Raw genomic sequence first — 15994 nt, forward strand, 5'->3', positions numbered from 1 at the left:
TATTAAGAGTCAAAACCAACTCAATGGCACTTAACATGATTCCTAAGGAGCTCTGGTAGCATAGTGGTTACATGTCAGGCTGCTAATCTCAAGGTCAGCAATTCAAATGTTTTCTGCTTCTGTAATGATTTACAGCCTCAGAAACCCTACACAGGGTCACTATGAGTCAAATTGACTCCAAAGTACATAACCACTACCACAAAGGTTGCAACTGCAGTTGCCTTGGCAGAGCTACAGCAAATGACTTCACAGGCCTTAGGTGGCCTATGGGCCAGATGTTCCCCACCCCTGCTGTAGTGTTTCTGAGTGGCTGGTGGGTTTGAATTAACCTTGTGGTTAACAACCCAGTACTTATCCAATATATAAAGGTGTTATAAGACCTTTATATATTGCTGGCAGTATAAGCAATAAGGACTCCACAGTAGCCAGTACCTTCTCTCAGGAGCAGGCAGGATCTTAACCCTTCTGTGGCTGGCATACAGCTTGGGTTGAACTGCACTGGTTGTGGACAAGATTAACGTAAAGCCAGGTCTTAGCTTATGGTCCCCATGCCATGCCACACCACACGGTTAATTATGATGCATAGCCAAGTGGTAGGAAGAGAAGACCTATAGTCTCCTGTCTACTCCAGGACTCTGGAGGTGCTGAGTGGCTTCCAGCTCTGGTATAGCCTTTCACATTTGGTTCGAACAGGGTGCAGTCCGAGTGAGTGAGGATACAAATTAGCCCTTCCCATGTAGTCTCTTGGGCAAATCTGCTGCACAGGAACTTTTTTAAGTGTTGAAGAGCAGAGATGTCAGCTTGAGGACTAGGGTACGCCTGACCCAGGCCATTGTGTTTTCAATAGCCTCATATGGATGCGAAAGCTGGACAGTGAATAAGGAGGATCGTAGAATTGATGCCTTTGAGTTGTGGTGTTGGAGGAGAATACTGAAAGTGCCATGGACTGCCAAAAGAACCAATAGATCTGTTTTGGAAGAAGTGCAGCCAGAGTGCTCCTTGGAGGCCAGGATGGCTAAGCTTCGTCTCTCCTACTTTGGACATATTGTCCGGAGGAAACAATCACTGGAGAAGGATGTCATGCTGGGTAGAGTGGAGGGTCAGAGAAAAAGAGGAAGACCCCCAACGAGATGGATCAGCCAGGTGGCATCATTGATGGACTCAAGTGTGGCAGCGGTAGTGAGGTTGGCCCAGGATCGAACATTGTTTCGTTCTGCTGTGCATGGGGTCGCTATGAGTCGGTTCCGACTCGATGGCACCTGACAACTGACATGTAGTCTCTAAGGAGCTCTGGCAGTATAGTGGTTACGAATCGGGCTGCAAACTGCAAGGTCAGCAGTTCAAAACTACCAACTGTTCCGTGGGAAAAAAAGATGAGGCTTTCTGCTCCCGTAAAAGATTTACAGCCTCAGAAACCCTGTACAGGGTGGGTCACTGAGTCAGAACCAACTCTACAGTACATAATCACCACCATGATGTAGTCTCTGAGTGAGCTCTACTAGCGTAGTGAATACCAGCCAGGCTGCCAACCTCAAGGTCAGCAGTTTGATACTATCAGTGGTTCCGCAAGAAAAAGAGGCGTTCTACTCCTGTAAAGATTTACTGCCTTGGAAACCCTGTGCAGGGTCGCTATGAGTTGGAACCGACACCAGGGTACACAACATGTAGTCTCTGCACTTGTGCTCACGAAAAGACGCAGTGCATTGGTTAGTATTTATGGTTGAAGATAGCCCAGTGACTGCCTGTTATTTTTATTTTTGCAAATAATTAATGGTTCTATGAATGTTAAGTTCCTTGAATCTCTGAAGCGAACAAAAAAGCATTAATTGGAAACATCAAACAAACAAGAAACTAAAATTGAACCTTCCAACTATCTCAGTTAAAAATAACATTAGAAATTCTTCTATATATTAGGACTTTATTGAAAATTACTCGTTGCAAGACCTTTTTTCTTCCATGCATCACACCTCCATAACCATCATACCCATCAAGCTTGAAATCAAAACTAGTAACTTTTCTATTGTTAAATGCTATTGAGTCAGTTCTGACTCATAGCAACCCTGTATAAGGAACGACTGGTGGATCTGAACCATAGACCTTGTGGTTAGCAGTCCAGTGCTGATCCCCCAATGCCACATCAGGACTCCATCTTCTTTATAAACACCATGAAATTGTTCAAAATTTCCAGCTCAAAATGAGTGAAAAGAACTTTTTTTGTATAAAGGACCTTAATGTATACTATTATTTCAAGATTCATTAAATGAGAATTTTTTAAAAATCATGTTAAACTATAGGATTTTAAGAGTCCAGGATAAAATTACTCTTGATCAGAAACAACTTGCCCAGAATGTGGATGGCTCTGAAGTTTATAAAGTTCTACTCATTTACCATTCAAGAATTACTCCAAAATAGGAAGTTTGAAGAATTGTTTTACATATTCACTTATACACACACAATTTTATATAGACATACAAATTAGAATTCTTTTTGACATTTTCACTGTAACCATCTACTTGTCAAGGTAAAGCAAAATGAATATTGACAGTTAAACCTAAAGCTAGTTTTACATTTTAGTCAGTGTTAACTTAAAGGTCATTTGCATTTTAAGTGCTCTCTTGTATAAAGCATCAAAAAGTTAATACAAGTACTAGTCTTAAGCAGTCCAAGTCTAAGCCACATTTATTTGCACATGTATAATAATGGGCAACAGATACTCAAATTCATACAAATTTATAAATCGAACAAAGTATAATCACTTGGTACACTTATGTGCTATCTTGCTTACATATTCAAGTCTAGATGAACTCCTCTCATTTTATCAACTGTCATACAATACTTCCTTAAAACAAAAATTATTGAAAACACGTATTGGCATGTTTCAGTTAAGAGTCAAGACAAAAGTTAAGACAAGATCACAAACTCAAAAACCAAGTTTAGAAGATACTTTTCTACTTCCCTCCCGTAGAGTGATTTTCTAACAGATGTATAAGCTGCATCACGCGAGTTAACTATGGAGACAAAAGAATGATGTTCCCATAATCAAAAAGATAAATCTGCCAACCAGATTTATCACTTTTATCTACTGAGCCTTAACATCTGGCTTAAATATGAGGAACAGGGAAAAATGCTCATGTTAAAATAACGAGATTAAAAAATAGTAAATGATTTTAAAATAAAGAGAACGAAGTTCCCTATCAAAGCCCAAAAGATCTGACTTTGAAAACTCAAAATAATCATCCAAGTGAAGAAACCTTCAAAAACATTATAATCATGTTCAGTATCTAGTGATAAAAGCTGAAAATGATATTGAGAGTATTTATTACACAAGTGTCAACGAGGACATCTCAAATGTAATGAAACGCACATTTATTTCTACAAAAGCAATGTATGATACAGAATTAGACAGGAACAGAGTTTAAAGATTTACCTATTAAAATATACAGATTCTTACTGAAGAGTATAGGATATTTAAAAAAGATGACAAGGGATGTTAATCTTTTTTTATTATTATTTTTTACATATTTTGGAACCTCACATAATTTTGATAAATAACTCTTACAAAATTATGCAAAAAGTACAAGAATGTCTGGTAAACAAAGTCTGTATTTTCCAAAAAGATTTTTTTACAACATGCAATTCTTAAGGCAGCATCCTCCTTACAAGGAAAGGTAATCCTTTTACTCAAGAAATCTTCTGCTGCAAAGAATAGGCTAAGAAAGCCTGGCTTCTTCCATTAACGCCTTTTGTCTTTCCTGTCTGATTTTCGGTCTCTTTCACTTCTTGAAGATCTTTTGCCTGATCGACTACTCTCTGATATAGACCTTTTTCTGTCGGACCTGGAATTCTTATCCTTTGATCCTTTTGTATCTCTACTACTACCACCTTTAGAAGATTTGTGACTTCTTTCTAGTCCTGAAGTATCCCTTCGCTTCCGATCCACGCTCCTTCTGTGCTTTCTATCTCTGTTATGTCCCCGGCCCCTACTTCGACTTCTACTCTCACTACTACTAGAAGTGCTGCTGCTACTGTCTCGGCTGCTGCTACCACTTGTACTGGAGCTACTACTGGAAGTACTTCGGCTACTACTACTGCCACTGCTGGAACTGCTTCCACTGCTACTACTGGTTGAACTACTACTAGAACTACTACTGCTACTGCTTCCACTTCTACTCTTGCTACTTTTATTTCTAGCTCGACCTCTGCTTCTGCTCCTAGTTTTGGTTTTGCCTTTGCTCTCTGTATGTACTGTTAAGACTGACTCTAGTGATACTTCAGTGAGTTTTACAGATTCTACAGGAAATTCCTTCCTCTCAGGTAGTAAATGTCCTTGCTCCTGAACAATCTGAGTTGGTAACTGTAAAACAGCTAATGGCAAAGTTTCAGACTGCAAGTGAGATGGGGGCTGGAGCACTGGTTGGGACTGAGACTGGGAATGAGATTGGAGTTGGGGCTGAGGTTGAACCACAGGCTCTGGCTGGGGCTCAGATTCCTTTTCTTCATTTTCCTCTGGTTCCTTTTCTATTTCTACAGCACTAGCATTCTCTTTTCCAGGAGAAAGAGATTTACATTCTTTATCTGGCTCAACTTCGAACTCCACCTCTGGCTCCATTTCTTTGCTGGTTTCATTTTCTGAAGGTTCTACACTTTCAACTTGATTAGTTTCCATTATCTCCTGTTCTGCAATTACATTTTTGACATTTTCAACCATCTCTAACACATCCATAACTTCTTCAGGCTGACTATCCTGTTGTTTTTCACTTTCCCTGACTTCAATTTCCTCCTCCACCTTAACTTCCATTTCCTGTTTTTGTTCCTCCTCCTCCTGTTCTTTCTCTGGATCACTATGAACTATACCTACTTCCTTTTCCTCTTCCTCTATCTCTACATCATTGTGCTGATTACCTGTCTCCTCCAACTCTTCCTCACGCTGAGCCACCTTACCCTCTTCTTGTTCCGCCTTCTGTTCTTCATTACGCACCACCTGATGCTCTTTTTCCTTCATTGATTGTCTTCTAGGCCTAGCCTCCATTTTATTTATTTGTTCTGCAAATTCGATGCGTCTACCTTCAAATAAAGCTAAAGAATAAAAATTTACATGTATAAAATTCACTATGCTTAAAAAAAGTCACAATTTTACACTTGGCCACAAATTATCATTAAGCTCACCTAAATATATTTTTGTATAAAGAGGGTGACAAAAGGACAGATTTTAGCAAATCAAGAAATTAAAAATTGGCATAAAATACTTTCGAAAGCAAAGATCCCAGAAAACAATACATTGAGAAAATAGTAGTAGGCAAAACTAAACCGAAGTATCTAGGCTAATGGGAAACCAACAATCTTTTGCTATTCAACTTTATACCTGGTCTACATAAAAAAGAGCAAGACTTCTTTATCACATATCATGCATTAATTCTGCTGATCTGAAGGACACAAATCATGTAATCACTATCTTAGCAATGTCTCGCCTTCTATGTATTCACTTTGCCCCTCTTGTTTCATTAGCATTTACAAGATTATGGGTACTGAAAATATCAAGCGGGAAAAAAGAAAAAAATCATATTACTCAAATACTTAAATGCATATCCACATGCATCACCAACTAAATATCAAACAAACAAACAAAACAAAACCCCACCAAATCATAATCATTTTAAGTAACAAATACATGTATAGATTACCTTGCCCATTATGATATTTTCAGTGGACTTCTTCATGTACACTTACCATTCATTTTTCTCTGTGACTCTTCTATTAGTTTTTGGGTAGCTGGACACATTCTTCCAGGAATATAGAACAAATGGGGCTTTGTCTTAGTCCTTATATATTTAATTATCTTGGCATTATGCTCATTCCATTCTTCTTGCTAAAAAAAAATACATTAAAAAAAATAAAAGGTCAATCTTTTGTAACAAAAGGATTGCCAATCTTGGGCTCTTGAAACACTACTCACCAACTGCGCAAGCTCAACTTTCTGTTCCAAAAGTCGCAGTTCTGTCTGTTTAGCACGTCTTTCCTCAAATAGTTCTCTCCTCTCATTTTCAACCTGCTTTCTCTCTTCTTCTGCCTGCACTTCAAGTTTCTGTTCGATTTCCTGGCGCCTCTTTTGCTAAAAATAAGCAATTTGTATTAATATTTATGACTTACAGAAAATGGTAATCTAAGCATATTTGATTTCAATTAGTCAAGAAATTTTATAGCTCAATGCAGTTATTTCCAAATCAAAGAATTTGACAAAAATGAAGTCTCAGGAACTAACATATGAGTCATAATTTTCCTTCACCTACTTCAGAAAACCAACTTATTCTGCAAGCATTTCTTCTTCAAAAGCATTAAAATGCTTCTAAGCTTTTTAAAATTCCTAGCAAAGTTAACACATAAAAACTAAAATAAAATTTTATTAATTTTTATTATTCCCATTCCACTCTTCCGTAAGAAGCAGTAATTTGGGGTTCAACTGAACAGATACAATTTTGTTGTTCTAATTAACAACTAGTAGAAAGACTAAATAACAATACGATAGACAGCTAAAGATAGTTAAACCAGTGTGGGGACTATTTATGCTTTGTGCATACAAATAAGTCATAAAGAATCAGATCACATAAAGAAGATAATAGTTCAACTTTCTTCTTGGGAGAAACAACTCTGAGACCTAAAGAAATAAATAGAATTGCCCAACATCACACAATTAGATTATCATAAACCTTCTTAGACAATACCAGCCCAGATTCTAATGAGACACAGATAGAGGCGCTTCACTTTCTCAAAACTAGACCAGTAAACAATAACTTCTTCAGAAATCTTTATAAATTTCCCCTTGGCCACATTTTAGGCTTGCAATTGACCACTTAAACACCAAACATATAAACAAAAGCAAAAATTGCATATATACCCTTTCAGTAGCAACTGTGGATTCCTGTTTAAATTTCTGAAGAGTGCCCATCAACAAGCCAAATATTCGTCGATTCCTAAAGAGCAGAAAAAGATATATTTAATGCGGAACAATCCCTTATTCTTAAAATGTTGTTGCATAGCAAATTTAACATTAATTTCCCCCCTCAGAAGGATATTAAAAATACCTTTGCTTTCCCTTTTCGTCCATATTTTGATCCTGGATAAGGTCTCTACGTGTACGCTCTTTGGAGGTAGCTACAACTGAAGACTGTAATGCTGGCTGTAGGAGAAAAGAAAAATATCAGAGGCTTAATGAGTTTATGAGTGGCATTCAGTTTTGTTGTTAAATGTCACTGAGTTGGTTCTAACTCATCATAACCCTTTCTAGGGCTTCCAAGGCTATAAATCTCGGCAGGAACAGACAGACTTTCCCTGGCTCGAACTGCAATAGTTGTGGACAGCAGTCCAGTGCTTATCCTATAGAGCTGCTGTGCACCTACTAAATGCAGTAAGGTAAAAGTATTTTATTCACCCCCTGGCAAGCTCTTTTAATTAACTTGAAAACAGGAAAAAAAAAAAAATCCCAACAGTAAATACATACATGTACATACAACATTTGTCATTTGAACCATTTTCACTCATACAGTACATTTCACACATATATACATTGACAGTATGTTCACAAATGGCGCTAACCACTACTACTATCCAAATGTTTCCATGACCTTTAACAGAAATCCACTGACCCTTAAGCATTAAGTACTTTCTACTCACTGGTGTGGTGCTGTGGGTTAATGCGCCAGACTGCAAAGCCGCTTGAACTGCAAGGTTGGCGGTTTAAGCTCACTAAAAGCTCCTTGGAAACCCTATACAGGATCACTATGGGTTGGAACTGACTCAATGGTACTTAAAAACAACAACTACCTTCCCCTGGAGTCCTGGTGTGGTGCTGTGGGTTAATACACTAGACTGCAAAGGTGCTTCCTAGAAAACCCTGCACAGGTCGCTATGGGACAGCACCGACTTAACAACAACCCACCTCCGACAGACACTTTGGTCTCTATGTATTTGCCTGTTCTAGATATTTAAGTGGGATTATTTTATTGTATTCAAGGTTCATCCATGTTGTAGTACATATTAGAACTTCAGTTCAATCTACGGCTAAATAACATTCCAACACACACACACACACATGCTACGTTTTGTGTTATCTATTCATCTTGAGTGACATCTGAGATTTCACCTTTTGGCTAATGTGAACATTGCAGTAATGTCAATCAACGGATACATACACAAAACATAGTACATACAAAAAAAAGCGATATTTAGCCATACATAGAAATGAAGTTCTGATATGTACTAAAACAAGGATGAACCCTTGGAGTCGTAAACGACTCAACAGCACTTAACAAGTATGGTGCTGTAGGATAAGTATAGGACTACAAACCACAAGGTTGGTATTTCAAACCTACCAGCTGCTCCTTGAAAACTCCATTGAGGGCTGCTATGACTCAGAACCTACTTAACGGCACTTAACAATAACACAATACCTTTTTAACATCATCATCTTCTGGGTCACTTTCTTGGCGTGATTCTCTCCTGGTCCGACGCTCCCCGCCCAGCCTGCCATCAAAAAATAATTTAAATGAGTACTGGGGAATGTGACTGAGTGCACGCCAAGGACAAATGCCCACTTTTTCTAGGACTCATTTATTAGAAATTTCATTCTATCAGTTTTCATCCCGTTTTACTTTTTCCAGTAATAAAAGAATAAAATTATCATTAATGTCCAAACCAAATTTTGATCTAATTATTTCTTAAACAGGTTAAGTTTTGTAGTACAATACAGGGAAAGTGGTACAAATTAACGATTTCTCCCAATTATTCTTCTCACACTCTTTACTTTTACTGAATCATTTTGGTGACATCTGTTGTCACAAAGGACCCAGTTTTGAGTGAATGTCTGTTCAATCAGACAACAAGGAACAGACACAAAAAAACTGGTATCTATTCAACTCTCTACCACAACTCAATTAAAAAATACTTACTAAATATCTATATTTGAGTACTAACTCGGAAAATAAAGCATTTATAGATCCCTTCAGAAATCTTTTTTCTAACATACCTACTGACTGCCCCTTCAAGATCTCGCTGTTTGGCTGGGGGTCCTCCTCCACTATCTGAGAATCCACGCCTGCAATTAAAAGCATTCAATATTAAGTATTTGAAACTTTAGATGGTATTTTCAATTAATGAACAGAACTTATTGCATTGCTTTTAAGTTTTCCAGAATTGACTCAATTCTGACTAACAGTAGCTCTGTAGGACAGAACAGAACCCAACCCATTGGTCATAAAGTCTCCGAGGCTATAATCTTTAGGGAATTATACACATAATTTAGGGATGTTGACTGTCACATCGTTTTTCTATACAGGCTGATGAATTCAAAGCTCAGATGTTTTAGTTAACAGCTGAAAGCTTAACCACAGCACAAGGGCTTCTTTTTCCATTAAAATCTCCGTGCCCACTGCCATCAAGCTGAATTTGACTCATAACCTCATGTAGCATTTCGAAGACTAAACATGAGAGCAGCCAATGGTTTTGAACCTTGTGAATAGCAACCCAGTGCTAATCCTACCGTGCAGCAAGGACTCTTTTTTCAATTAAATTTACACAAATTCTTCATCTTGAGTTCTGCTTTCACTTAAACGAAGTTTCAGGATAACTACATATAAGAAAGCACAGCTGACTTAGTGTATTACTGCAGGATAATGAGCTGTGCCGCAAGGTCAGTGGTTCAAACCCACCAGCTGCACCATGGACACGCTATATAGGGTCGCGACCGACTTAACAGCTGACTGATGGCTGCCTTCCACAAAATTACAGATAACAAGTGCATTTCTTCAAATATTGGCTGTATCATATATTTTTTTTTTTACACCAAAACGTTAAATTATCAAAAAATAACAAAAGTAACAGTAGTCTAAGCATATGAGTTAAGTCACAGGAAAAATCTTACCTCAGCAATAAACTACCGCGTCCTCTACCTCCACCAGGACCAGAAAGGGCTAGCAACCTGGCTTGGATGGGCCTGCAAAAATTTTAAATACACGAATTATTTGTAAACACATCAGTGGCACCAAATCCTTCCATGTATGCCAGTCATCATAACGGCTAAGTACCTACAGAAGCTCCAAATCGTCCTTTTCCAAACCACGTGTTTGAAACCGGTCAGGAAGTACTATTTGAGATGAACTTCCGTGTTTTACAGGACTAACATAGAAATTACATTTGCCAGGAAGCCACCACGCATTAACACTTCTGGCTCCGATCCTAATTCCGCCAACTCCGCGGAAGTGGCACCACGTGGGTGTCCGGTGCGGAGGGGTCCTCCGGGCGAGCTTCGGACCAGTGGCACCCAGAACAGCGGCTTTGTGCTATGGTTCAGGCCTGTGCGGTCGAGGGCGGGAATCAGCAGCCCGGCCTCCCCGCAGGCCAGAAAGCCATCATGACACACCAAGGCCACACTCCCCTTACCCACGCACCTGAGTTCAGGGACCCACCACCAAGGATAGGGTTCTACTGCTGCCCCATGAACAGCCCAAGATGTTCCAGCGTCTCAAAGCTGGCCGCCCACCCCGCCCCCACTTCACCTCGGCTTTGAGACGCCCTCGTCAAGCCTACAGTTCCCTCGGCACTTACCTCACGTCATTTGGATCCCGTCCGGTGAGCTTGCGAATATTCTCATCCACATTTTTTAGACTCTCTTTGGCCTTTTCTAGCTGCTCCTGCAAAGTTCTCACTGCGACCGCCATCTTCTCCTGACTGCAGGCTTGAAGACTGTCTCTTTACAGGCCGCGCGCCACCGCTCCGCGCCGCGCTGCGAAACACGAGAAGACGGACAGTTCTGCTCAGCCAATGACAATAGGCGTTGCTTTTCGGCCTCAACCACTTAGTGGCCAGAAGGGGGGAAGCTGTTGGGTTTGTGACTACGAGCCAATGAAAAGCCGGCTAGGTGACCACCTCCCTCCCCAATTAGTGGGGTGGTAGGACTCAGTTTCTAGCGCAAAGCCGGGGCGGGTTTGAGAGTCCCTGGGTCGTCGGGGGTCATGAGTTTGGGGTTTGGTATTCTGGCAGAAAGCAGAGAGTTTTGCAGCCCTTTTTAGCCTATAATGTGATATGATTTACATCGTTTTAGTCAGCAAATCCAATCAATAAGACTGAAATGAGTCTGTTTTCAGTCTAGCTTCAAAGATTTGGCATGGAGAGGGCGTGGCCATTTAGTTCTTGCGCATGCCCAGAAAGGAACGAGGCGGGGGAGGAGGAAAGGCGCTAGCATACCTTGATTTAGTTAAGATAAAGGAATAGGAAGTTATTAATAGACAACTATTACTGTGAACTAGTCTTGCCCTGATGTCTGTAAAACTCTTTACAAGGCTTATTCCTCACAAATAAAGCTTGACTAAAATAAAGTGTCCGTTATTACTGATGTGATGAGTCCTGGGATGGCGCTACAGGATAATGCACGGGACTGCAAGGTCTGTTTGAACGAAAGGTCGGCTGTTGAAACCCACTATCCACACCTCTCAAACCTTATACAGAGTCCCTATGAGTCCGATTGACTCAAATATACTTAACAACAACAAAGACACTTAACATCACTTGTCTCTCAGTTTGTCATACTGTGGTGGCTTGTGTGTAGCTGTGATGTTGGAAGCTTTGTCACCAGCACTTTGAATAACAGCAGGGTCACCCATAGTTTCAGCTGGGCTTCCATACAAAGAGACACTGAAGAGGGAGAGGCGAACCACTTCTACTTGGTTAGCAATGGAAAAGTCTTATGAATAGCAGTGGAATATTATCAACTAGTGTCAAAGATGAAAACATTGTGAATAGCACCAGAATATTGTTAGATGTAGTGCCAGAAGATGAGCCCCTCAGGTTGGAAGGCACTTAAAATACAACTAGGGAAGAGCTGCGTCCTCAAAGTAGCATTGCCCTTGATGATGTGAATGGGATAAAGCTTTCTGAAACCTTCATCTGCAAATGGGGCACAGCTCAAAATAAGGAGAAACAGCTGGAAACATCCATTAATGTACAGAGTATAAATCTAGGAAATTGGAAATTGTCAAAAATGAAGTGGACCGCATAAACATTAATATCCAAAGCATTGTTGTTGTTGTTGTTAAGTGCCATCGTGTCGGGTCCGACCCATAGCGACCCTTTACAGGGTTTCCGAGGGTGTAAATCTTTACGGGAGTAGAAAGCCTCGTCTTTCTCCCGCGGAGCGGCTGGTAGTTTCGAGCCGCTGACCCTAAGGTTCGCAGCCCGATTCGTAACCACTACGCTACCAGAGCTCCTTGCATTAGTGAGCTGAAATGATCTGGTATTCACCATGAATCTAACAATCATATGGTTTACTATGCTAGGAAGGGCAAATTCAAGACTAATGGAGTCGCAGTAATCATTAAAAGGCACATTTCAAATTCTATCTTGAAGTACAATGCTGTCACTAATAGGATAATGTCCATACACTTACAAAGAAGAACAGTTAATACCACTAATATTAACATTTACATACAAAACATTAAGCCAGTGATAATGAAATTGAAGAATTCTACCAACTTCTTCAGTGTAAAATAGATTAAATGTGCAATCAAGATGTATTGATAATTACTGGTATTTGGAATGCAAAGGTTGGAAGCAAAGAGGAAGGATCATTAGTTGGAAAATAAGTGAGAGAAATGATGCTGGAGACTGCATGATAGAATTTTGCAAGACCAGTGACTTATTCATTGCAAATACCTTTTTTTTTTTTAAAAGAATTTGTTTTTCTTTGATAATATCTCATGAGAATAAGTCAAAAGCATTTTTAACCTTTTCTTTATATATTAATTTTTTTATGTTTTATTGTGAGTTATTTGATAGTTTACATGAGAGAACCTCAGTTCCATATTCATTCCATCGTATATCATTACATTGCCATGGTTCCAATCCCCTCCATGCATCGTCTTCTGACCAAAGGGCATATCCTAGAAGCCCGTGCTCTATGCTCCCCCCTCCCCCCTCAGTCTTTGGCCCACAGTTCCTCTTCCTCTCTGGAGCCAAAGTCCCCAGACACTTCATCCCTCCATGTCATCATCTCTGTCTCCATCTCAGGCATCCCCGGTTCTCTGGGTGGGGTCCCGTTCTCGGCTTTTATCCGTTGGTGGTCCCAGAGACCTCTGCTCCTAGACTGGAGAAATAATCGCTCTCTTCTTTGCTACAAAACATCTACCTTGCATTTCCAACACTCACAATCCATCTTGATAACCATTATTCACTAAAATATAGCATGTAACCCATCTGTATTTCATTTCATCAGCTCCACCTAGACAAATTGGATAGTACTCACTGGTGATTCTGCCTTCCTCCATGCTCCCAAGGTCTAGGTTCCCTCTTGAAAGCTTGTAAGCCAGTTACTTCTTGCCTTTGTAGTCCCTCCCTCCCCATTTGGGTATCCAATGTCCAAGTTGCCCCTCTCTGTCTACTCTGTGTGTGGAGGGGGTGGGAATGTTTCTTGCTGTAAGGATTTGTTGCCTCTTTTGTGCCACTGCATTCATATGCATAGGTTGCAAATACCTTTTTATAAGCAACATAAAAAAAAGTAAAGAAAGACCAAAATGGATGTCAGAACAGAGGCTGAAACTTGCCCTCCAGCTTAGAGATGCTAGAGCAAATGATAGAAACAAGGAATTAAAAGAACTGAACAGAAAAATTTAAAAGGCAGTTCAAGAAGATGAAGTCAAGTATTATAATGAAATGTGCAAAGACCTGGAGTTAGAAAACCAAAATGGAAGAACTTGCTCAACGTTTCTCAGGCTGAAAGAACTGAAGAATATATTCAAACCTCACTTTGCAATGTTGAAGGGTTATATATGCAGAAGTTCTGGTGTGGCGCTGTAGGATAAGCATTGGCCTGCTAACTTCAAGATCAGTGGTTCAAGCCCACCAGCTGCTCCTCAGAAACCCTATACAGGGTTATTATGAGCCAGAACTGACTCAACCAAAGGCACTTAACAACAACATACGCAAAATACTGAATGATGCAGAAAGCATCAAAAGAAGATGGAAGGTATACACAGAATTACTGTATCAAAAAGTTGTCAATCATTTCAAGAGATAGCATATGATCAAGAATCAATGGTACATAGGGAAGGAGTCCAAGCTGCGCTGAAGGTACCAGTGAAAAACAAGGCTCTAGGAACTGACAGAATACAAATTGAAATATTTCAACAAACTGATGCAGCATTGGAGGAACTCACTCACCTATGACAAATAATTTGGAAGACAGCTGATTTTAAGAGATCCATATTATTTCCAATTCCAAAGAGAGGTGACCCAATGGAATGTGAAAATCATTTAACATTATCATTAATATCACATGCAAGTAAATTTTTGATGAAGATAATTAAAAAATGGATGCAAGTTTACATCAACAGGAAACTACCAGAAACTCAAGCTGGATTCAGAAGAGGACATGGAACTAGTGATATCATTACTGATGTCAGCTAGGTCTTGGCTGAATACAGAGAATACCAGAAAGATGTTTACTTGTACTTTATTGACTATGCAAAGGCTTTCAACTGTGTGGCTCATGACAGGCTATGGAGAACATTGTGAAGAATGGGTATTCCAGAAAACTTGATTGTGCTCAAGAAGAACCTGTACATACAGCAAGAGGCAGTCACCCCAACATAATAAGGGGATACGAGATGGTGTGCCAGGGCTGTGTTCTTTTATCATACTTATTCAGTCTATATGTTGATCAAATGATCTGAGAAGCTAGATAATATGAAGAAGAGTGTGGCATCAGGATTAGAAGAAGACTCATTAACAACCTGTGATATGTATATTATACAACCTTGCTTGCTAAAAGCAAAGAGGACTTAAAATACTGATGAAGATAAAAGACCTCAGCTTTCAGTATGCATTGCAACTCAATGTAACGAAAACAAAATTTCTCACAACTGAACCATAAAATAACATGATTGGGGGGAAATTTTTGCTTGGTTTCACATTGAACGCTTATGGAAGCAGCAGTCAAGAAATCAAATGATATATTGCACTAGGCAAATCTGGTGTACAAGATCTCTTTAAAGTACTCAAGAGCAAAGATATCAGTTTGAGGACTAAGGTGCGCCTAAACCAAGCCATGGTATTTTCAATAGCTTCACATGCATATGAAAGTTGTTCTGCTTCCATAGAGCTTGTGATTCTTGAAGGAGTAATGGTTATTCGTTCATTTAACAAATACTTATGGGTGACTTGCAGATTGATGTTGAAAGCTATGCCACTGTATTTCAAATACAAACAGGACCATTCAAGAGCAGGTTTCAGTGGAGCTTCCAGATTCAGACAGACAAGGAAGAAAGGCCTGGTGAACTGCTTCCAAAAATTAGCCAACGAAAACCTTATGAATCACAACATAATATGGTCCAATGTAGTCATAGAAAATGAGCTCAATCATAAAGATGGCACAAGGCGAGGCAACCTTTTATACATAAGGTTGTCATGACTGGTAGCCTACAGGACAGCAGGTACAGTTTGGGCATTTGGATACATCACTGTATAATAAAGATGTCTGCCTCAAGGAGCTTGGGGGCAGAAAGAATGTGGAGCCCCTACAATAAAAACAACTATATGTTGTTGTCGTTGCTAAGTGCTGTCAAGTTGGTTACAACCCATAGAGACCCTGTATAGGGTTTCAGAGGAGTGGCTGGTGAGCTTGAACTGCTGATCTTTCAGTTCAAGTCGACTTTGCAGCCTGCGCATTAACCAGTCCTGCGCATTAACCCACAGCACCACATTAGAAAGTAAGAAATACTATAGAAAAAGTAGAACTGGCTAAAGGGATAATTAATTTTCCCATTGAGCATGCTTATTCTCATTGATCTTCATTACAACCCTATATAGTTGGCAGTATCTGAAGCATGAAAGTGGCAGTCGTTGTTAGGTGCCATCGAGTTGGTACCGACTCATATTGACTTTATGCACAGCAGAATGAAACAATGTCCGATCCTGGGCCAACGTCACTACTGTTGCCTTGCTTGAGTCCATC

General features: G+C 39.8%; 1 protein-coding gene across 1 annotated transcript; it reads right to left on the minus strand.

Moving 5' to 3' along the window:
* Positions 1-2648: 2648 nt before the first annotated feature.
* On the minus strand, positions 2649-10814 carry PNN (pinin, desmosome associated protein). Its single transcript, XM_006835321.1, has 9 exons — positions 10597-10814; positions 9914-9985; positions 9020-9088; positions 8445-8517; positions 7080-7174; positions 6893-6968; positions 5954-6109; positions 5728-5866; positions 2649-5076 (listed from the first exon to the last, which is right to left on the minus strand). Exons 1-9 carry the CDS (start codon positions 10707-10709, stop codon positions 3734-3736), a joined length of 2136 nt encoding a protein of 711 aa, XP_006835384.1. The 5' UTR covers positions 10710-10814; the 3' UTR covers positions 2649-3733.
* Between the last annotated feature and the right edge of the window lie 5180 nt (positions 10815-15994).

The sequence above is a fragment of the Chrysochloris asiatica genome, unplaced genomic scaffold (genome assembly GCF_000296735.1).
Source record: "Chrysochloris asiatica unplaced genomic scaffold, ChrAsi1.0 scaffold00017, whole genome shotgun sequence".
Classification (NCBI taxonomy): domain Eukaryota; kingdom Metazoa; phylum Chordata; class Mammalia; order Afrosoricida; family Chrysochloridae; genus Chrysochloris; species Chrysochloris asiatica.